The sequence below is a fragment of the Vulpes lagopus genome, chromosome X (assembly GCF_018345385.1).
Source record: "Vulpes lagopus strain Blue_001 chromosome X, ASM1834538v1, whole genome shotgun sequence".
Classification (NCBI taxonomy): Eukaryota; Metazoa; Chordata; class Mammalia; order Carnivora; family Canidae; genus Vulpes; species Vulpes lagopus.
Window position 1 is genome coordinate 43,316,792 of NC_054848.1, and position 25,028 is coordinate 43,341,819.

General features: G+C 39.9%; 1 protein-coding gene across 1 annotated transcript in view; it reads right to left on the reverse strand.

The window, feature by feature from the left end:
* Positions 1-25,028, reverse strand: part of DGKK (diacylglycerol kinase kappa) — a 172,647-nt gene that overhangs the window by 101,851 nt on the left and 45,768 nt on the right. The window contains exons 2-4 of the mRNA XM_041742070.1: positions 13,257-13,367; positions 6,096-6,176; positions 4,077-4,181 (exon numbers count right to left, since the gene is read on the reverse strand). Of these exons, the coding sequence (XP_041598004.1) occupies positions 4,077-4,181; positions 6,096-6,176; positions 13,257-13,367 (297 nt within the window). The remainder of the gene's footprint in view (positions 1-4,076; positions 4,182-6,095; positions 6,177-13,256; positions 13,368-25,028) is intronic.

The following is a 25,028-nucleotide window of genomic DNA, read 5'->3' on the forward strand; positions in this document are numbered from 1 at the left end:
GGGGTACATGCACCCCAATGTTTATAGCAGCATTACCTACCATAGCCAAGATATGGAAACAGACCAAGTGTCTATTGACTGATGAATGGATAATGAAGAAGTGTCATATATATATATATATATATATATATATATATATATATATATATATATATATATATATAATGGGATGTTAGCCATAAAAAAGAATGAAATCTTGCCATTTGCTATGACATGGATGGAGCTAGAATATTATACTCCATGTCTTTTGATTGATGAAGTTAATCCATTTATATTTAAAATAATTATTGGTAAGTGAAGATTCACTATTACCATTTCGATATTTGTTTTCTATGTCTTTCAGTTGTTTTGACCCTGTCTTCTCTTATTGTCTTTACTGTTAATGATTATTTTTTGTATTGATTTGGTTTAGGTTTCTTCTCTTTATCTTTTGTGTACCTATTATAGTTGTTTTGGTGGGGGTAGCTCAAGGCTTGTATAAAGTATCTTGTGTTATAACCTTCTATTTTAAGTTTTAACAATTTAACTTCAATAGCATACAAAAACATTACACTGTTACTCCCCTCAACATATATACATTGTGTTCTTGTATGCAGAGTCTGCTTATTTTTATATTGTATATCCATTGACAAAGTTTTACATACTAACTTTTATTTTAGGATTATAAGTAATTTATCTACTACATAAATTAATGCATAAATAATCAATGTTATATTAATACTTATACCCCTATATATTTACATTTGCTTGTGAGATTTATGCTTTCTTATGCTTTCATATTGTTCAGTGTGTTCTTATTTCAATTTGGAGCACTCCTCTAAACATTGATTGTAAGGCAGGTCTAGTGGTGACAAATTCCCTCAGTTTTTATTTGTTTGGGTAAGAGTTTATTTCTTTTTTCTTAAAGATTTATTTATTTATTTGAGAGAGAGAAAAAGAGAGAGAGAGCATGGGGGAGAGTCAGAGGGAGAGAGAGACAGAATCCCAAGCAGACTCCATGCAGAGCACAGAGCCTGGCATGGGGTTCAGTCCCAGGACCCCGAGATCACAACCTGAGCTGAAACCAAGAGTTGGATGCTTAACTGACTGCACCACTCAGGCACCCCTCTCTTTCATTTTAAAGGACAATTCTGCCCCTCTCTCTCCTTGAACTCCCATAATGCATATATTTGTTTGCTTTTATCTATGCTTTTCCATTCTTTTTTCTTCTCCGATTGATTTCAAATGACCAATTTATAGATTTTTTTCTTCTGCTTGATCAAGTTCACTGTTAAAGCTCCCTGCTGCATTTTTCATTTCATTTATACTATTCTTCAGCACCAGAATTTGTTTGGCTCTTTTTTAATGATTTCTTTTTGTTGAGCTTCTAATTTTGTTCCTGTGTTGTTTTCCTTGTTTTTTTGAATGGTCCATCTATGCTCTCTTGTAGCTCACTTAACTTCCTTTAAACAATTATTTTGAATTATCTTTCAGGAAATTCATAGATATATATTTCTTTGATGCCAATTACTGGAAAACTATTGTTAATTCTTTGATGGTGTTCTTTTTTTCTTGATATTTCATGTTTTTGGTCCCCTTATGTTGATGTCTGCACATTTGATGGAGCAGTCAGGACTCATTTTTGGGGATAAAGACGTTTACTTACAGGTGGGTCTGAGGGTGCCAATTTGGGTTGGACATGGCAGTTCTGCCTCTAAGGTGTGGAGCAGTAGTTCCTGCTTCAGGGAGGGCAGAGCAGCAAAGTCTTTGTGGAGCTCCATCAGCTGAGGCCAATGTTGGCAAAGACTGCAGGGGACCTCATGGGCCAAAGCTGTGGGCTTCCATACTGGTGTTAAGAACTATTGGGCTCCTTGGTGGTGAGGGCTGCTTGGTCCTCCTGTTTTCCTTTTCCTCCACAAGGGAAGTCATTGCCAAGAGGATTCCTCTTATTGCTAGGTCCAGTGTGTGGGCACAAATGTGGTTGTAGTAGTACCAGGATCAGGGGCACAAACACATTCACAGTGGCAATGGTGTTGATGTCTTGGGTGTGAGCATCTGTAGAGTGGCCATGGCACTGGGGTTAGAATTCAGGGTCATCCAGAAAAATTTTGGTATCTGGGACTGGAGCACAGGTACATTTATCACAGTGCCCTAGTGTGTGAGGCATGAGTGTGTGCTAAGGAGCCATGGAGCTGGGGTCGAGGGTGTGTACATGGTTATAAGAATGGAGGTCATGATTCTGGTTGGATTATTGGAAGCATTTAAAGCAAACTATTTAAGCAACTGCTTCTGAGAATGTTATATAGAGAATTAATTTTTCATACTAACATCAGCAAGATGATAGACTAGGAGGTCCCAATGCTCATCCCCTTTCCACAAAAACATCAAAAACAACAAATAGACAGCTACATGCCAACTAGAATAGCTATGAGAGAGCTCCAGAATATAATAAAGAAGCTGCAGAAACTCTATGAAGCACAGAAACAGAATGGCCGTGTAGAAAAGCATAGTAAGCAGTTTACTTGCACTGCCCTATTCTCCAGTCTGGCAGAGCTTGGGGCCAGAAAGAATCCCCTCAGCCTGACCTCCCTCCATAAGGGAAAAGAGAAGGAAGATTCCAACAGTTCTCATCAGTTCTCTGAACACATGCAGATGCTCTACAGACTTCAGTGATGCTAAATCAAATCAACCACAGCTGCCTGGAGCCCATGCTGCTGTGGACCTTACCCCCCACAAAGAGCTACTATAGCAACCTCCCTGAAAAAGCTGCTACCACTGAGCCCCAGTGGGAAAGTGCCACTGCATGCACCCCAGCAAAGCTGTCATCACTGTCTCCCACTCCCCCCAACAAGAATCATGACCTCCAGTCCTATAACCATGTATACATCCTGGCACCAAGGTGCCTCTGAATGGACTCTTTTGCAAGAAGTTTAGTTCCCCATTTTAGGAAACATTCAAATAAAGGCTACATGACTTTAAAAAGTATCCCTTTGATAAACTCTCATTCTTTTCCAATCCATCTTTAAACTGAACTTTGATATGTTGTAGTTCTTCACCACTCTTTATCCTAGCATTGATAATTCTCCACAATCAGGCTCAGGCAACCTCTCCAAATACTTGTTATTTTTTTTTATTAGTTTTTATTGGTGTTCAATTTACCAACATACAGAAAAACACCCAGTGCTCATCCCGTCAAGTGTCCACCTCAGTGCCCGTCACCCATTCCCCTCCAACACCCGCCCTCCTCCCCTTCCACCACCCCTAGTTCGTTTCCCCGAGTTAGGAGTCTTTATGTTCTGTCTCCCTTCCTGATATTTCCCAACATTTCTTTTCCAAATACTTCTTAAACTAACTTTCCCAAACTCTTCTGGTCAAATGGAGTTTCCCTTTTACTCTATTACAAAAAGTTTCTGTTTTTCAATTACTCAGCTTTTGCTTATACCAATCCCCCTGTTTAGGACTTCCCCCTTCCCCTAATCCCTTGTTGCTAGTAAAATCCTATTCATCTTTCAAGGTAAATCTCAAATCTATCCTCTATTAACTCTTCCCAGAGAACTCCAGCCCATACTTTTCTCTCCTGAACTCTTATACCACTTTGCTGTCTGTTTCATTCATGTGGCAATCAATTATGCACTGTCTTGTAACTCTCTGCGTCCAAATCCTGCCTTTGCCACTGAGTAGTTATTTCATCTTTTGTTGTTTCTTTCTCCTTTGTGAGCCTCAGTTTCATTAGCTGTTACTATAGTCACTCAGCAGATCCAGGGCAAAACTGCTGATTACAGCTTTGCTAACACAAGAACATCTAAGTTAGCCGATCACATACATTTTGAGTGCCTCATCCACTGGGCATACAGTGACATCTACATATCAACTGGATGTGTACAAATGTATCTAAGCCACATACTTACCAACGTCAAGTCTAAGTGAATTACCCCTATTTATAAATAGTTCTAAACAGGTTTTCTAATGATAGCCATCTATAATTCCGGACCAGATGGTCTCTACTTCCATCTTATTATTTCCTTGTTTGAAAGGTGGCTTAACTAATGCAATCAATTGTTTACTTCTAGGAGTTGTGTGAATTCTCTACTATTTACCTTACGAATTTCTCCCTGTTGGACAGTCTTTATGACATTAATCCATTCTTCCATATCTTTCCGGTTGGGTGCAGCCAGGGTAACTTTTCGTTGTGGTGTGATCACCTGAACAAAAAGTCACATTATTAGCTGGTTCACATTCCACAACTTTGCCCCCAAAGAGAGCCTCCCCAAGGACTAGACAGGTCTACCAAGCCACTTCTTAAATCTAAGACAGAAATTCTCAGATAAATACCCAAAATAATAATAATGATAATAGTAATAAATAACACTTTGATGGGACTTACTATGTGCCAGGCACTACTCTATTACACTTTATGTATATTATTTATTTCAATCTTCATTACAAACCCATAAGATGGGTATTATTGTTTTTCTCATTTCACAGTCAGGAAACCCAAGGCAAAGGGGGTTTAATGACCCAGGGCCACCTAACAGGCAGAAAGCTGGGCCAGAATTAAAATCTAGATTCTTTGGCTCCAGAATACATGTTCATAAGCACTAAGCCATGCACCATCTATCACTTTAGTGAGGTTGCCTGAAAATCCTACTCACTTACTGCTGCTTTGTCTACTTAAAAATTGTAAAAGGGTTTATGCTTCAACAGGGTCTGCCTCTTTCTGTTTGAGGGTAGAGTGAAAATAGTGAAGAATCTAAACCAGTTTCTTTCTTGCTTATGGTCAAAGACAACCTGAAGAGAACTTTACCATTGTGTCTCTTAATCCTGGTTGGTGTATGAACCCTGACAGGAATAATGAGAAAGCCATGATGAGGGTCTAGCAGAGGCAGACCATGGTCAGAACTTGGTCTTTTCCCAGAAGGCAGGAGGGATGGCTATAGCATCAGCGATTGCTTCAGTGGCCCTATTTGCCTTTACTACCAGCCCCCTAAATCTTGGAACTAGAGATCACTACACCAACAAGCAATTTCTCCATTTGCATGTAGCATAGTAGACTCTGTGATAGATGGGAATAGAATCTAGTAGGAATTATGATAAGAACCATTCCTTTGGTCCAAACCCATTCATTGTGGAGCTGTGTTTTAATTAGGCTAAGAAGCATCCTAGTATTTGAGATTTCATTGTAGAATAAAGACAAAAAAAATTAGTCTATATGCTCATCACCCAAAGGTTGAGATTTGTGGGAATGGATGAACAGAACTCTCAACTTTACCCTAGGTCAGTGCGATGTAATGAGAGAGAAATTATAGTAGGGTCTCCCTCTAATATCCTACTGATTTCCTTTCAAAAGAGAATGGAATATGAACCAGTCACAGAAGCAGGGTGTTGGGCTAGCTAGCCCTTTAGTCTGCTAGGTATTACCCTCCTGAAGAGAAACACTAGTCTCAATAACCCACCATTGAAGCTGGGAGAAGACAGTTCTAGGAGGAGGTAGGTAGGACAATTCCTGAGCCAATGGACTTGCTATTTTTTGTGAACTTTCTGGTCTGGATCCACTTGAATAAGAAAATACTTATGATATTTCAACAATGCCAAGCCCTTGAATGTATCACTAGAAAATACTCGGCTTTCTTTGAGGTGCTTTCATCAGTAATCTCAGCATAAGGTACCTTTCACTTTGGATATAGGCTCTTATATACCTCCTCAAAGGAGAGAGTATCATGTAGCTTTGATTATCCTGATATGTTCTACAATATATTAGCAGTCTCTTGAAAACCTTCCAATGATACTCTTCTGAATCACCTTCACCAGGAAGATTGATTTTTTGTAATGATCACTCTCCCTGACCCCCAAAAATCACCTCAGCTTTATATCAGGGTCATAATAGAGAATAGGGAACATCACTTTTTTCCCTCTATCAATGGGCTGGTGGAAAATGTTTACGTAAACAATCTTCAGCCCTCATTTGCAATGCTACTTTAAATGAATTTCCATACATTTTGGGATCAAAGGAGACATGGGAAACCTGACCTCCAAAGAGGCAACACATGGGTATGGCAATCCCTCTACCCAGCTAGCTCACACCCTTAACCCATTCAGTCATTTCCAATATTACTTACACAAAAACTATGGCGAAGATTTCTACAGCTGCTTTCTGCCAAGGCGACTTGAGACAGATCAATTGTTTCAAAGCGTGCAAACTGGAAAAAGATAAGATGGAGAAGGACAAGAACCATCTGATTAATAATGTCAAGAGACACTAAAAGGTTAAACACACACACACACACACAGGCATTTTTGGCAGTCATGAGCCAATCATTTGTTTGACTTGAGTGCTAGAATTTATTTAGCCTCATCATTTTTGTTGATATATTATGTGACAAACAAAAACCAAATCAAACTAAAGCAAAACACAACTCTTCTTAAAACTCTTATGTGAATTTACAGGAAGTCTTAGGTGGTTCAGAAATAATCAAACCTAAGGGTTTATCTGGAGAAGATAATGGAATATGGTCCAGCTAAGGACCTACTTGAACAGATAAGAGTTATTAGCTCCTCTTTTATCAGCTGGCAGCCTTTAACTTTGTTGCCAGTACTGTCCAGTTTGAGGCCTGTATCTCTTTATATGTTGCCTATAATAAGGAACATCCAGCCAGCAATAAGAAAGGCATTCATACAAAACACCATGTTCAGGGGAGGGGAAAGATGGCTGAAGAGTAGGGTACCCAAGTCCACTGTCCCCACCAAATTACCTAGATAACTTTCAAATCATTGTGAAAACCTATGAATTCAGCCTGAGATTTAAAGAGAGAACAGCTGGAATGCTACAGTGAGAAGAGTTCGCGCTTCTATCAAGTACAACTTGTTTTTGGCCACTCTGCACTGAGCAAAATGACTAGAAGGAAAAACTCACCTCAAAAGAAAGAATCAGAAACAGGCCTCTCTCCCGCAGAGTTACAAAATTTGGATTATAATTCAATGTCAGAAAGCCAATTCAGAAGCACAATTATAAAGCTACTGGTGGCTCTAGAAAAAAGAATAAAGGACTCAAGAGACTTCATGACTGCAGAAATGAGATCTAATCAGGCAGAAGCTAAAAATCAATTTATTGAGATGCAATCCAAACTAAAGGTCCTAATGACGAGGGTTAACGAAGTAGAAGAATGAGTGAGAGACATAGAAGACAAGTTGATGACAAAGAGGGAAACTGAGGAAAAAAGAGAAAAACAATTAAAAGATCATGAGGATAGGTTAAGGGAAATAAATTACAGCCTGAGGAAGAAAAATCTATGTTTAATTGGGGTTCCTGAGGGCGCCAAAAGGGACAGAGATCCAGAATATGTATTTGAACAAATCCTAGCTGAAAACTTTCCTAATCTGGGAAGGGAAACAGGCATTCAGATCCAGGAAATAGAGAGATCCCCCCCCTAAAATCAATAAAAACCGTTCAACACCTTGACGTTTAATACTGAAGCTTGCAAATTCCAAAGATAAGAGATCCTTAAAGCAGCAAAGGACAAGAAATCTCTAACGTTTATGGGGAGAAATATTAGAATAACAGCAGACCTCTCCACAGAGACCTGGCAGGCCAGAAAGGGCTAGCAGGATATATTCAGGGTCCTAAATGAGAAGAACACGCAGCGAAGAACACTTTATCCAGCAATGCTCTCATTCAGAATAGAAGGAGAGATAAAGAACTTCCAAGACAGGCAGGAACTAAAAGAATATGTGACCACCAAACCAGCTCTGCAAGAAATATTAAGGGGGACTCTGTAAAAGAAAGAGGAAGTCCAAGGGAATAATCCACAAAAAGAGGGACTGAATAGGTATCATGATGACACTAAATTCATATCTTTCAATAGTAACTCTGAACATGAATGGGCTTAATGACCCCATCAAAAGGCGCAAGGTTTCAGACTGGATAAAAAGCAAGACACATCTACTTGCAGTCTACAAGAGACTCATTTTAGACATAAAGACACCTACAGCCTGAAAATAAAAGGTTGGAGAACCATGTACCATTCAAATGGTACAAAAAGAAAGCAGGGGTAGCCATCCTTATATCAGATAAATTAAAATTTATCCCAAAGACTCTAGTAAGAGATGAAGAGGGACACTATATCATACTTAAAGTATCAATCCAACAAGAGGAACTAACAATCATGAATATTTATGCCCCGAATGTGGGAGCTGCCAAATATATCAATCAATTAATAACCAAAATAAAAAAATAACCAAAGTAAAGACATACTTAGATAATAATACACTCATACTTGGTGACTTGAATGTAGCACTTTCTATAATCGATAGGTTTTCAAAGCACAACATCTCCAAAAAACGAGAGCTTTAAATGATACACTGGACCCGATGGATTTCACAGATATTTACAGAACTTTACATCCAAATGCAACGGAATACACAATCTTCTCAAGTGCACATGGAACTTTCTCCAGAATAGACCACATACTGGGTCGCATATCAGGTCTTAACCAATACCAAAAGATTAGCATCGTCCCCTGCATATTTTCAGACCATAATGTTTTGAAACTAGAATAAATCACAAGAAGACGTTTGGAAGGATTTCAAACACATGGAGGTTAAGGACCATCCTGCGAAGAGATGAAAGGGTCAACCAGCAAATTAGAGAAGAATTAAAAAGATTCATGGAAACTAATGAGAATGAAGATACAACCATTCAAAATCTTTGAGACACAGCAAAAGCAGATCTGAGGGGGAAATACATCCCAATAGAAGCATCCATCCAAAAACTGGAAAGAACTCAAATACAAAAGCTAACCTTGCACCTAAAAGAGCTGTGGAAAAAACAGCAAGTAGATCCTACGCACAGCAGAAGAAGAGAGTTAATAAAGATTCGAACAGAACTCAATGAAACAGAGACCAGAAGAACTGTGGAAGAGATCAACAAAACCAAGAGTTGGTTCTTTGAAAGAATAATAAGATAGATAAAACATTAGCCAGCCTTATAAAAAAGAAGAGAGAAAAGACTCAAATTAATAAAATCATGAATGAGAAAGGAGAGAGAACCACCAACACCAAGTAATTCAAACGATTTTAAAAACATATTATGAACAGCTATAGGCCAATAAATTAGGCAATCTAGAGAAATGGATGCATTTCTGTAAAACCACAAACTACCAAAACTGGAACAGGAAGAAATAGAAAAACTGAACAGGCCAATAACCAAGGAGGAATTTGAAGCAGTCACCAAAAGCCTGCCAAGACACAAAAGTCCAGGGCCAGATGGCTTCCCAGGGGAATTCTATCAAACGTTTAAAGAAGAAAGCATACCTATTCTACTAAAGCTGTTTGGAAAGATAGAAAGAGATGGAGTACTTCCAAACTCATTCGATGAGGCCAGCATCACCTTAATTCCAAAACCAGACAAAGACCCCACCAAAAAGGAGAATTATAGACCAATATCCCTAATGAACGTGGATGCAAAAATTCTCAAGAAGATACTAGCCAATAGGATCCAACAATACATTAAGAAGATTATCCACCATGACCAAGTGGGATTTTCCCTGGGATGCAAGGCTGGTTCAACACTCGTAAAGCAATCAATGTGATTGATCATATCGGCAAGAGAAAACCAAGAATGATATGATCCTCTCAATAGATAAAGAGAAAGCATTTGACCAAGTACAGCATTCATTCCTGATCAAAACTCTTCAGAATGTAAGCATAGAGGGAACATTCCTCAGCATCCTAAAAGCCATCTACGAAAAGCTCACAGCCAATATCATTCTCAATGGGGAAACACTGGGAGCCTTTACCCTAATATCGGGACAATTCAGGGATGTCCACTCTCACCACTGCTATTCAACATAGTACTAGAAGTCCTAGCCTCAGAAATCAGGCAACAAATAGAAACAAAAGGCACTCAGATTGGCAAAGAAGAAGTCAAACTCTCCCTCTCTGCAGATGACATGATACTCTACATAGAAAACCCAAAAGCCTCCACCCCAAGATTGCTAGAACTCATACAGCAATTCGGCAGTGTGGCAGGATACAAAATCAATGCCCAGAAGTCAGTGGCATTTCTATACACTAACAATGAGACTGAAGAAAGAGAAATTAAGGAGTCAATCACATTTACAATTGCACCCAAAAGCATAAGATACCTAGGAATAAACCTAACCAAAGAGGTAAAGGATGTATACCCCAAAAACTACAGAACACTTCTGAAAGAAATTGAAGAAGACACAAAGAGATGGAAAAATATTCCATGATCATGGATTGGAAGAATTAATATTGTGATAATGTCAATGCTACCCAGGGCAATTTACACATTTAATGCAATTCCTATCAAAATACCATGAACTATCTTCATAGAGTTGGAACAAATCATCTTAAGACTTGTGTGGAATCAGAAAAGACCCCGAATAGCCAGGGGAATTTTAAAAAGGAAAACCATAGCTGGGGGCATCACAATGCCAGATTTCAGGTTGTACTACAAAGCTGTGATCATCAAGACAGTGTGGTACTGGCACAAAAACAGACACATAGATCAATGGAACAGAATCCAGAAGTGGACCATCAACTTTAGGGTCAACTAATATTCGACAAAGCAGGAAAGACTATCCACTGGAAAAAAGACAGTCTCTTCAGTAAATGGTGCTGGGAAAATTGGACAGCCATGTGCAGAAGAATGAAGCTAGGCCATTCTCTTTCACCATACACAAAGATAAACTCAAAATGGATGAAAGATCTAATTGTGAGACAAGATTCCATGAAAATCCTAGAGGAGACCACAGGCAACACCCTTTTTGAACTTGGCCACAGTAACTTCTTCTAAGATACATCCATGAAGGCAAAAGAAACAAAAGCAAAAATGAATTATTGGGACTTCATCACGATAAGAAGCTTTTGCACAGCAAAGGATACAGTCAACAAAACTAAAAGACAACCTACAGAATGGGAGAAGATACTTGCAAATGATGTATCAGATAAAGGGCTAGTTTCCAAGATCTATAAAGAACTTATTCAACTCAACAGCAAAGAAACGAACAATCCAATTATGAAATGGGCAAAAGACATGAGCAGAAATCTCACAGTGGATGACATGGACATGGCCAGCAAGCACATAAGAAAATGCTCTTCATCCCTTGCCATCAGGGAAATACAAATCAAAACCACAATGAGATAAAAACCACCTCACACCAGTGAGAATGGGGAAAATTAACAAGACAGGAAACAACAAATGTTAGTCGATGTGGAGAAACGGGAACCCTCTTGCACTGTTGGTGGGAATGTGAACTGGTGCAGCCACTCTGGAAAACTGTGTGGAGGTTCCTCAAAGAGTTAAAAATAGATCTGCCCTACGACCCAGCATTTGCACTGTTGGGGATTTACCCCAAAGATACACATGCAGTGAAACGCTGGGACACCTGCACCCCAATGGTTATAGCAGCAATGTCCACGATAGCCAAACTGTGGAAGGAGCCTTGGTGTCCATCAAAAGATGAATGGATAAAGAAGATGTGGTATATGTATACAATGCAATATTACTCAGCCATTAGAAACGACAAATACCCACCCTTTGCTTCAACATGGATGGAACTGGAGGGTATTATGCTGAGTGAAATAAGTCAATCGGAGAAGGACAAACATTATATGGGCTCATTCATTTGTGGAATGTAAAAAATAGTGAAAGGGAATAAAGGGGAAAGGAGAAAAAATGAGTTGGAAATATCAGAAAGGGGACAGAACATGAGAGGTTGCTAACTCTGGGAAATGAACAAGGGGTGGTGGAAAGGGAGGTGGGCGGGGGGCGCGGGTTACTGGGTGACAGGTACTGAGGGGGGCTCTTGATGGGATGACCACTGGGTGTTATGCTATATGTTGGCAAATTGAACTCCAATTAAAAAATATGTAAGAAAAATTTTTAGAAAATTTTAAAAAAACCATGTTCAGAAAAGCCCTGTACTTGGTTTAATGTTCTGTGGTTGCAATCTTGACATTTTAAATAATTTTATCTTTGAACATGTTTTGAGGTGGTCTAGTGGAATAATAGTTCATGAACATGAGCAGAGGTGATATGTACAAACTGCATGTCCACCTTATGTTTTGTCACTTCACTTGTATTCATCATGCCCATGAGCATAGAATTTCAGTGGACCCATGATATGTGGGGGTTTAACGAGACTCAAAGCAAGTACAAGATAAGATTGTTACACCTCTGTTTGAATAAGTAAGGGAGTTGATAGCCCTGAGAGGCCACACTTTCTATAGGAACTAGAACTTGCTTCAAATATAGAAAAAGGCAATGGTGTTCTAAGAAACATGATCAACCAAGGTACCCTATTGTCTTCTTTCTTACTTATGTTACTTCCCTATATTAACCAACAATTTATGGTGAAAATGATAACATTGAAGGAAAGGGAACGATAGGGCAGCCAATAGTTCCTTTTCCTTTCAGTCAGGGTGTTGATAGAATGTGTAAGTATCAAGATGTGAAATAAAAACAGTTGAGTTGGTATGCTGGTGAAAAGAAAATATATGCGTGTGCATGAGATACTAAATACAAATTATATAATTTGGTGGTTTTTCATGTGAGTTAAATGCTTTCATATTTGCTTTTAAAACTGGCATTGTAGGGTTCCTGGGTGACTCAGTGGTTGAGCATCTGCCTTTGGCTCAGGTAATGATCCCGGGGTTCTCGGATCAAGTCCCACATCAGGCTCCCTGCAGGGAGCCTGCTTCTTCCTCTGCCTATGTCTCTGTCTCTCTCTGTGTCTCTCATGAATAAATAAATAAAATCTTTTTAAAAACTGGCATTGTACAATATACAGAAGAATGGCAAAACTGCTAATAATTTAATATTTTATTTTTTCTTAGAATGACATTAAACAACAAATAAAAGATGCCATGACAAAATCATTGTATTATATTTTAGTATCTTTAATGACATATTTCCCTTGCTTTTAAAATAAGGGGCCCTGCATTTTCATTTTGTACTGGGCATCACAAATTGTGTAGTTGATTCTGATACAGAAGAAAATTGAGGAATCTATAAAAGAGAGGAGAAAGAAGAAGGGGAAGGAAGAGAAAAATGTCCCCCATTTGACCCAAAAGGACAAGTTTAAAGGAAAAATAGAAGATCTCTACTTCTACCTTGATGTTTGCTAACATTTCTTTACCTAATTGGCCTATTTCCTCACACAAACATTTCCTGGCATTCCCACCCACTAAACCAAATGACAAGATTATATAGATATTCTATAGAATAAATATTCCATATGTTCTATGTATGTTTTTACCGCAGGATGGTGTGCAAAACAGAGCCTTTGTCCTCGAACCAGAAAATACCTAAGCTTCCATCTCTTGAAGGAATTACAGTTCTTCAGTAGAGGTCCTTCCTTCAGTATTTTCTGAAAGATAGAAGCATAATGTTGAGTAATTAGATGAATTTGCCAGACCATACCACTTATTCTCTCAGTTAAGAATATCAGATATCTGGAAGACTTCATCTCTATCATATACCTGAGAAATGGCCTGAGGGCCAGACAAAAATACAAGGAAGTTAGTTCAGTCAGAAAACAAATTGGGTACCCTTGGAAAACACATTCAAGATAATATAGGGCCAAGAATCATGGAAAACACCTCTATTGCTGGTAGGGAATGGGGAGGAGGGACATGAACACAAAGATATAAGAATAACATTCCTAGAAGATAATAATTCATAGGGGAAAAGACTATGTTAAGAAATGGCAGATTTTCGGGAAGGCTCCAGGTTATAGCTATAGACCATTCCTATAGTTTTAGAGTGTTCCTTTTACAATATTAAGTTGGATTACATCCCATTTCTGCTCACAAGACTCCAATAGCTTCCTAACACTTTTAGAACCAAATCCAAAGTATTTACCATGATCCTCAAGAAATTCATGATCTGAAGAGAAAGAAAAAAAGGTACCAAAAAGGAACGACCTTCTAATTATTTTCTTTATGTATCTCATAGTCTGGTAACTGGACAAAGAGCCAGACTTAGTTTAAATCACCAAATCAGAGCTCTACCATGAATTCCATCCATGATCTAAATAAGAATTCACCCCTGAGTGGTTGTGGAAGTGTTTTCGTTTCTTCTTTTTTTTTTGCTCACGTAGCGTCTTTCAATTTTTAATTTGTTGATAATATTTAACAGACAATTTCTTTTCTTTCTTGTTTTATTTTTATTTATTTTTTATTGGAGTTCAATTTGCCTACATATAGCATAACACCCAGTGCTCATCCTGCCAAGTGCCCCCCTCAGTGCCCATCACCCAGTCACCCCAACCTCCCGCCCACCTCACCTACCACTATCCCTAGTTTATTTCCGAGAGTTTGGTGTCTCTCATGTTTTGTCACCCTGACTGATATTTTCACTCATTTTCTCTCCTTCCCTTTATTCCCTTTCACTATTATTTAAATTCCCCAAATGAATGAGACCATATAATGTTTATCCTATTCCGATTGACTTATTTCACTCAGCATAATACCCTCCAGGTCCATCCATGTCGAAGCAAAAGGTGGGTATTTGTCGTTTCTAATGGCTGAAGAATATTCCATTGTACACATAGACCACACCTTCTTTATCCATTCATCTACCAATGGACACCGAGGCTCCTTCCACAGTTTGGCTATTGTGGACATTGCTGCTAGAAACATCGGGGTGCAGGTGTCCCGGCGTTTCATTGCATCTGAATCTTTGGGGTAAATCCACAACAGTGCAATTGCTGGGTCATAGGGCAAGTCTATTTTTAACTCTTTGAGGAACCTCCACACAGTTTTCCAGAGTGGCTGCACCAGTTCACATTCCCACCAGCAGTGTAAGAGGGTTCCCTTTTCCCCGCATCCTCTCCAACATTTGTTGTTTCCTGTTTTGTTAATTTTCCCCATTCTCACTGGTGTGAGGTGGTATCTCATTGTGGTTTTGATTTTTAATTCCCTGATGGCAAGTAATGCAGAGCATTTTCTTATGTGCTTGTTGGCCATGTCCATGTCTTCCTCTGTGAGATTTCTCTTCATGTCTTTTGCCCATTTCATGATTGGATTGTTTGTTTCTTTGCTGTTGAGTTGAGTAAGTTCTTTATAGATCTTGGATAATAGTCCTTTATCTGATAGGTCATTTGCAAATAGCTTCTCCCATTCTGTAGGTTGTCTTTTAGTTTTGTTGACTGTTTCTTTGGCTGTGCAGAAGCTTCTTACCTTGATCAAGTCCCAATAATTCACTTTTGCTTTTGTTTCTCTTGCCTTCATAGATGTATCTTGCAAGAAGTTACTGTGGCCAAGTTCAAAAAGGGTGTTGCCTGTGTTCTGCTCTAGGATTTTCATGGAATCTTGTCTCACATTTAGATCTTTCATCCATTTTGAGTTGATCTTTGTGTATGGTGTAAGAGAATGGTCTAGTTTCATTCTTCTGCATATGGCTGTCTAATTTTCCCAGCACCATTTATTGAAGAGACTGTCTTTTTATCCAGTGGATAGTCTTTCCTGCTTTGTTGAATATTAGATGACGATAAAGTTGAGGGTCCACTTCTGGATTCTCTATTCTGTTCCACTGATCTATGTGTCTGTTTTTGTCCCAGTACCACACTGTCTTGATGATCACAGCTTTGTAGTACAACCTGAAATCTGGCATTGTGATGCCCCCAGATACGGTTTTCTGTTTCAATATTCCCCTGGCTATTCGGGGTCTTTTCTGATTCCACACAAGTCTTAAGATGATTTGTTCCAACTCTATGAAGATAGTTCATGGTATTTTGATAGGAATTGCATTAAATGTGTAAATTGCCCTGGGTAGCATTGACATTATCACAATATTAATTCTTCCAATCCATGATCATGGAATATTTTTCCATCTCTTTGTGTCTTCTTCAATTTCTTTCAGAAGTGTTCTGTAGTTTTTGGGGTATACATCCTTTACCTCTTTGGTTAGGTTTATTCCTAGGTATCTTATGCTTTTGGGTGCAATTGTAAATGTGATTGACTCCTTAATTTCTCTTTCTTCAGTCTCATTGTTAGTGTGTAGAAATGCCACTGACTTCTGGGCATTGATTTTGTATCCTGCCACACTGCCGAATTGCTGTATGAGTTCTAGCAATCTTGGGGTGGAGGCTTTTGGGTTTTCTATGTAGAGTATCATGTCATCTGCAGAGAGGGAGAGTTTGACTTCTTCTTTGCCAATCTGAATGCCTTCTGTTTCTTTTTGTTGCCTGATTTCTGAGGCTAGGACTTCTAGTACTATGCTGAATAGCAGTGGTGAGAGTGGACATCCCTGAATTGTCCTGATGTTAGGGTAAAGGCTCCCAGTGTTTCCCCATTGAGAATGATATTGGCTGTGAGCTTTTCGTAGATGGCTTTTAGGATGCTGAGGAATGTTCCCTCTTTGCCTACACTCTGAAGAGTTTTGATCAGGAATGGATGCTGTACTTGGTCAAATGCTTTCTCTTTATCTATTAAGAGGATCATATGGTTCTTGGTTTTTCTCTTGCTGACATGATCAATCACACTGATTGTTTTGGGAGTGTTGAACCAGCCTTGCATCCCAGGGAAAATCCCACTTGGTCATGGTGGATAATCTTCTTAATATATTGTTGGATACTATTGGCTAGTATCTTTTGAGAATTTTTGCATCCACGTTCATTAGGGATATTGGTCTATAATTCTCCTTTTTGGTGGGGTCTTTGTCTGGTTTTGGAATTAAGGTGATGCTGGCCTCAGAACGAATTTGGAAGTACTCCATCTTTTTCTATCTTTCCGAACTGCTTTAGTAATAAGTATGGTTTCTTCCTTAAGCGTTTGATAGAATTCCCCTGGGACGCCATCTGGCCCTGGACTTTTGTGTCTTGGAAGGTTTTTGATGACTGCTTCAATTTCCTCCCTGTTATCAACCTGTTCTCAGCTATGTTTTGTTCAAATACACTTTCTGGTCCTCTGTCCCTTTCAGTGCCATCAGGACCCCCAATTAAACGTAGATTTTTCCTTCTGAGGCTGTCATTTATTTCCCTTAACCTATCCTCATGATCTTTTATTTGTTTGTCTCTTTTTTCCTCAGCTTCCTTCCTTGCCATCAACTTGTCTTCTATGTCACTCACTCGTTCTTCTACCTCATTAACCCTTGTCATTAGGACCTCCAGTTTGGATTGCATGTCATTTAATTGATTTTTAATTCCGGCCTGATTATATCTAAATTCTGCAGTCATTAAGTCTCTTGAATCCTTTATGCTTTTTTCTAGAGCCACCAGTAGCTTTATAATTGTGCTTCTGAATTGGCTTTCTGACATTGAATTGTTATCCAAATTTTGTAACTCTGTGGGAGACAGGACTGTTTCTGATTCTTTCTTTTGTGGTGAGTTTTTCCTTTTTTTGCTCAGCTCAGAGTGGCTGAAAACAAGTTTTACTGGAAAAAGGAGAAAAAGCGAATAAAAAGGGGAAAAAAGGTGGGAACAAACAGAAAACAAAAAACAATGGGGTATCCTCTGATTCTATATATTGTAAATCCTTCGACTTCCCCTGGAACTTTCCAGCACTGCTTGGTCAAGAACTTGCTCTTTCCCTGTCCTTCCAGCTGGTCTTCTGGGGGAGGAGCCTGCTGTGCAGATTCTCAGGTGTGTGCACCTGGGAGAGCTGCCCAGCCCCCTGCCAGGTGCATGGCTCAGTGGGAGCTGCTTATCCTGTGAGTCCCCTCCTCAGTCCGAGGCACACCAGGAGGTGTCACCAGGAGGAACAAAAACAGTGGCTGCAGCCAGCTCTCCAGCCCTGGAGTCAGCTCCCACAGTAACTACCACAGCTCCCAGTCCACAGGGGCCTAGATGCTCTGGGGATGGGGTGCGCCTATCTGTATAGCTCAGGGCCGCCTGGTGGAGCGTCCTCGCTGCCCTGTGTCCTCCCGGCCTCCGTCTGTCCCGGGGGGAGCGCCAGATCCTGGGCTGTGCCTGTGCCACTGGAATCGGGCACCCCCCTCTGCCCAGAGCTGCTGCCTGAGATGACGCCTGAGAGGACGCCTGAGCTGCTCCTAGATCGCACAGGCCCCTCCGCCCAGAGCCGTGAGCTGCTCCCTGGCCACGCAGCCCCCTCCGTGCAGAGCTGCTGCCCCAGCAGACTCTTGGGCTCCTCCCGGGGCCCTGCTAGGTGCGGGCTCCAGCCCTTTCCAGTGCCCACAGTGTGGCGCGCTGTGCCCCAGGGTGCAGGTCCTCTTGTTAGTGCCCCTGGGAGCCTGAGGGCATCCCTGCCCCTCCTGGGGTCCTGCCCGAGCTCCCTGCGATTGCCTTACCATCCTGGAAGGTTGGTAAAGCTCCTTCTTCTCTGGGCCTGGGCTCTCCTGTCCTGGAGGCACTCGCCGCGTGGCCTTAGCCCGGCTCCTCACGGGGCCCCTCCCCCTTGGATGCTTTTTTATTTCCTTATCTTTTTTCCATCTTCCTACCTTGATAGAAGTGAGAACTCTTCCCACTATAGCATTCCAGCTATTCTCTCTTAAAATCTCAGGCCGAATTCATAGGTTTTCAGGATGATTTGAAAGTTATCTAGGTAAGTTGGTGGGGACGGGTGACTTGGGGACCCTACTCTTCCGTCATCTTGCCCCGCCTCTAACAGACAATTTCATAGAAAAATTCAAGTTTCCTGTTTCTTACAAAAACAAACAAACAGAAAATATGGTAACAGTGTGGACCTATATTCTCACATGGCAACAATCTGCTGGAACAGAGCAGCAGCCACTCCCTTCAGATTGGGGTGTCTAACTCCAGAAGGCATTTGAGTTTGGGACCATGATCTAAGCAATCCTTTGCTACTTCCATTCTCTTCTTCCAAATACACACACATCTATTACACTCTCTGTTCAATTCTCTAAACAATAAGATAGTACTAATAGAGCCTCTGTGTGTCAATTGTAAAGTCAGTTCATGAGCAAAGTTTATCTGAGTCCTCTTGATAACTTACAGGAGTTTCAAGGTTATTGTAATACCCTTGAGATGCTTACAAAAGAGTGGTACAGAAGAGTCAAGGCAAAGTGAGCAATAAGATCTTGTGGGAAGGGGAAGGCTGGCAGGGAGAATAAGAAATTATATTTAAATTATTGAAACTGAGTAACTGATGAGAAAATAACTCTTCTAAACATTGCAATTATGTCATTCTTTCCTTTCTCTGGTCTGGTGACCTATGGTATACACTCTCAATCGTGGTATTTATTTTCTCTATCCTAACCTTCTCACCTCTATGCCATATATTCTTTCATACTAAGTCTTCATGATATCTAAGCAGTCATATTATCCATTTCTGCTAAAGACTTAAGTTCAAAATTTTAACTGCTCCAACTACTGAAGCCACAGGGATTGTTTCTGTCCTTTTCCCAAGTTATTCTACTCTGTCTATTATTAAATGCTTCTCATACTATTCTTATTTTGGCATATACAGTGTCCCCTGTAATAGCTCATTACACAGTTTTTGGGTAGATATTTTCTCCTTCCCTCTATTTTCAGTTTAAAGCTTCCCTTCACTTCTTTAAAACCTCCCTTAACTTCGGGAGTCAGAACATGAGAGACTTCTAACTCTGGGAAACGAACAAGGGATGGTAGAAAGGGAGGTGGGCAGGGGGTGGGGGTGACTGGGTGACAGGCCCTGAGGGGGGCACTTGATGGGATGAGCACTGGGTGTTATTCTATATGTTGGCAAATTGAACACCAATAAAAAATAAATAAAAATTTTAAAAAACCTCCCTTAACTTCAACATGCCTCTTACTGCTGCTGGCACACCTAGCTCTCTTCTCTTTCTGTTCCTTTCAAGGCGGCATGATGGGATAAGGTAATAATGAGAAATAAGGAGGGGGATTTGTTCCTCCAGAAGATTCCCAGAACTCTGGGCTTTCTGGTTTTTGGAAAATTCTCAGACCTTGGTAATTTGAAATATCGAAAAAAGTAGAATTCAGCCTCTTTTCCAGCCGCATCCTTCCATCAACCCTTAGTAATAATCACTCTTTAATTCTCCTTCCTGATACTAAAGAAATGTTCTCTTTTCTTCTCTTACTTGTGCCTTGCTAATTAATGACATCCTGTTATCCATCCAAGGACACAGTGAACCAATTAATTAATTGATTAATCAATTAACCTTTTAATCTGAGGACACAAGTCATCAAAACCTTCATTTCTCATTTCATGAACCTAGCATTTGTCATAGTCAAGAAAAAGGGAAAAAGGACTTTGTGGTGCACGTATCATTGGATAGAGTGCTTCATTCATATTTTCTGAGCTTTTAATATGGACTCCACCTTTGAGTAGGTCCTATGAGGTAGCTGATGAAGTTGAAGGCACATTCCCTATCTCAAGATGAGGATAGTGGGAGTGGAGGAGGAGGAGACACTGATGATTCACATAGAGAAACACAAAGTTATGTGAGCTCAGAGAATTATTTGAAAGAGCTTTGAAGGCTTCATGCTTATTGCTCTAAATGTTTACTGTCTGGTTCAAATGAGGAGTTCCACCAAGACAGTAGCTACATAGTCATATATCCTGTCATTGGGTACACCAGCCAAATCACAATTTGTTCCTCTATGTTCCATAATATTAAACTGGTCACTGAGAATGTACAGCTTTAAGTACAGGGCTATCTAGTCAGTGTCCAAAAAAGGCTGGTTGGTAACAAAAGGTTTTCAAAACCTATTAGCGGAGCTAGAGAAATCAAGATCAGTTCTTACTAAGTTATAGGTGTTTGTTATGATTGAATGCTGACCAGTGTTAGCAGCTCATTCCATTTTTCAAGACAAGCTGGCAATCCAGGCTAAAATTTGTGCAAAGTTTTGTAATATTGAAATGCTAGTAACTAACTAAATTTCTTTAAATTGTGAGGCCAAACAAAACACGTATGCAGGCCAAAGTCCACCCAAAGGCAACCAGTCTGCAATTTCTGAACTATAACTATTGTTACTTTCTCTAGAAGACAAAGTGAATTTAGTGTTGGGTATTTCTAGTGTCAGAGGAGATTGCATTGTATGAATTCAGAATTCATGTATTAGGATCCCGTCCATATGAGATATACATTACCAAGTTGGGAGTAGATAAATGTTGACGTGATTTATGTACAGTAGGTAGGAAGGTTAGAAGGCCATATCAGAGATTCTTAAGTTCTAAACACAGATTCTATATAATCAACTCTGAACTTCTACAAATACCCAGATCTAGATTGGAAGAAGGTAAAGTTCCTATAGTTCTTTTCCTTTTCAACTCTGTCCATATTTGAGATAAGCTTACCTAAGAAACCAATCCTTCTGTTTTTAACCAATCCTTTCTGTTTAAAATTGTCCTTCTGTTTTTAAACAAACCACTTTTTATTTAAAACTCAGTAAGTATCCCTAGTTTGAACAAGCAGAAGCTAAAAATCAATCAATGGGTTGCCTCAAGTCAATAAAATAAGTGCATGCAAACAAACCTTTACCTACTCGAGGCCACTAGATCTAACAAGGATGTAAGACAAAAATTGGAAGAAACGCATACACACATATCCTGCAAACAGAGGCTTTGGGAAAAGAGCACTTGTATTCCATGACAGGATTTGCAGTGTTTCCCAGTTCCTGGCTGCTTGCAGATAACATCATCTCATTACCGTCCACAATCATGCAGTGTTACCTCCAATTTCCAGAACGTAAATCTGAGGCTTGGGTGTTTTCTGTTGCCTTACTTGAGGAACCACAACTACAAAAATGCTGGTGGGCTCTATTTTCTTTCCACCACTCTGCCCATGACAAGAAAACTGGGAGTGACTAAGTAGTATGCGCACCAGAGTGAACACACTTATCTACAAGCTTTGTCCTGAAAGACTAGACTATAAATATCTAAGAATTAAAAAATGTTCTGTGAACATCTCTGAATACTCAGTACTGAAACTGTTAATAAGTTTCCCTCTAAGAGGCAAATGGTAATCCATTGTGGGGAAGAAGGGAGTTCTGTTTTGTTTTTTTTAAGTGACTGTCTAGATTGACTAGAAGAGTAATGAAGATTCACATGTATACAGCACTTTTGATCGATAAAGTACTTTTACTTTTGCTATTGAATCCTCTAAGCAGCTCTTTGAAGTAGGTAGGAAGGCATCTAACTCAATTCTGCTGTACAAAAGATAACCTGAACTTTAGTTTACGTGTCTTGTCCATATATTTTTATTTCTAAGACATTATCAAGGCATTTGAAATTTTTCCTCTCAAATTAGACTGTCAATATTTCTTTTGCATTTCTGAGATTTTGCAGCATCTTGGGGTGAAAATATTTGTCCAAAGAATGCATCTCTAATGTTATGAAAGACAATGAGGAACAGGATTCCATATGTGAAATTTTTCTTGGTAGCCACCTGTACAGGCACACAACTATTTCATAAAATGGAGCACACCTCCATTTTATGGTCCAAGCTGCCACATTTCTGTGGTAATGTTTTGATGCCGCATATAGGAAGAAGTTAGGAAGAATCATAGGATCCTTGTACATACTGAAATGTCATGTGACCCACCTGATGCTTCTTAAACCAGAACATACTGCAGGCGAGCCTCCTACTCCTTCCTGACAGTTTTATCTGACATTGAAACCCAAACACTGCAGTCTACTCTCAAGCTTGGCTGTTTTGTAGTGGGGGTGAGTGTGGTGTTGAGTTCAGTTACCACAGAGATGTATTGGCTTCATTCAAATCCAAGAATGTAGGATTTGCCAAAGCATAGGTAATTCAGGTTCACACAAAATATCTTTGCCTAAATTGTAGCAGCACTTGCAGATAAATCTAGAGCTTGGAAAGCTCTGCTTCAGTTTCCTTTTGGGTCCTGTTTGATAAGCCAGTCTCCATTATTCTCTTGCATCTTGGCACAGATGATCTCTCTCCCCGATGCTCTACAACTCAGCATGTACAAATTAATTGCCAGCAGTGAGGGTAAGCATTTCCCTTGCCCCATATTTATTAAATATATTCTATAAAATATCTCAACAGGGTCTATAAAGCAGCCCAATTTCCTATATATAATTATCACCTGCCTGCTGTTTAATTGGGAAAGGGCAAGTACAGCTGCTGCTGTGACCTTTTCCTATGCTCCTCTGAAATCCCCAAAGCTTCTACTATCTGCTACGTCTGTTTTTCTGTGGCTCAGTGGGTTTTTGATGGATGAGGCTTTGGGGTTTTTTTTCATTCTTTTCTAGCAAAAGGAGCTTTTATTACATAGCCAAATTAAATTCCAACCCCAGCCAATCAAAGAGTAGGCAAGCATCATGACATGTACCACCACCTGTTATTAGCTGGCTGCTCTTTTACTTTCTCATGCCGATCTTGGGAGGGAGGTGGATCAAGTTGGGGGATGAGTAGGTCATCACTCTTCAAGTGAGAACTGGACTCCCACTATGAGCACAGCTGGGGAAGCAAGTTTCCTGCCTCTGGCTCCTTCAGTCTAAAAACCCGGAACATCTCTTCTCTTTGCTTTGGGGGCAGGGGTAATGGGAAGAAAGCCATTTCCCAAAATGGCCTGCCAAAGTTGATTCAGAGCAACAATGTTTTATTTGGTTAAAATGTAACTCTGGATGCTTTAGGCTTTAAACAAGGCCAGGCCTGCTGTTTCACTGAAAGCTTTACATTCCCAAGGGTCCTTTTGACATGGCAGGAGTCAGACAGACTGGCTCCAGGACTTACTAGTTGTGTGACCTTGGGCAAATCACTTAACCTCTCTGAGCCTCAATTTCCTTGTCTTGTTAGATGAGGATATCTCACAGAACATGTGCCTGCCACTCTATAAGTGTGAGTTCCTTCTGGATTGTAGAGGCAGGGGCTTGTGCCACAGTTTTTTTTCACCCCACTACTGGGAGCTTCCTCCTTGGCACTAGCAACCCTGGCTGGATACAGGCTGCAGCAGAAGAATGTGAAGGTGATCAATTGTCCCAGTTTTCCCAGGACTGTCAGTGCTAAAACCAGGAGAATCATGGGAAGACCAAGATCTGTTAGTCACCCTAACAAGTCACCCTAACACTGAGGAATCAGATCTTTCTACTGCTTAGGACTATAGTTGCAAATACCTCCCACTACTTCCTGGGCTAAAGAAGAACTATAAATGATTATCCATGTACCTGTTCTGTATTAGTGAAATAAAGTTGAGAATGATGATACATTTTTTTTCTGAATAGGGCAAAAACTTTAACCAGTTCCTCACATATCATTCAAAAGATATTTTCTACACATGCCAAACATATATACATATTATTTTGCCTTCAAGTAAATCATAGCATTCTATGCACTGTGTTTTGTTTCTTGCTCTCTGTGCTTCATTTATCATGGAGTCCTTTCAATATTGAGCTGCCTCATTTCTTTTTACAACTGCATAGCATTCTGCTATATGGATATAGTATGATTTACTTAAACAGGCCCCTATTAGTTGACAGTGGTTTAAAATCTTATTCTATTATAAATAATACTGCAGTGACTTTCTGTGTATACGTGTCATTTTGCACCAGTGTGAGTACATTGATAGGATAAATATCAAGGGTTGGTAACTTTAAAACTAGTCTACTAGGACCATAAAGCCTAAACAACGTATGTGTTCTCAAATCTCTCTGCCCTCTCTCCCTTTCCTTTTTCTATTATTGGAGTTTCCTAGGAAGGGTAAGGACCACTAATTCCTTGGGTGTTGGGGAGGAGGTGAGTAATTTGGACCCAGGCTGACAAAGTACAAAAAACAGTAACCCGGCTCTTGATAATTGCCCTGGGACCAGCAGCAGCCAGGAAGGGGGAAGAGCTCAGCTGAGTCCTTCCAGACCTACACAGATTCAAATGCTCATTTTGCTGCATTGAACTGTGCAGATTTGAACATGCTATTTCACTGCTATAAGAGACCAGTAACTTAGCTGAGGAAGGGGATATGAAGATGGGGTCTATGTAGCTCAAAGTCAGTGCTTTTTCTACAAAACTGCCTTTTAATTTTCAGAGCTAACCTTGACTTAGCTCTGAATGACTCTGAATGACTCTGAATGACTAACCTTCTCCCTCCTCACCCTCTTAGAGATGATGAAAATAAGGCCCTAAGAGGGACTGTACTTACCTAAATTAG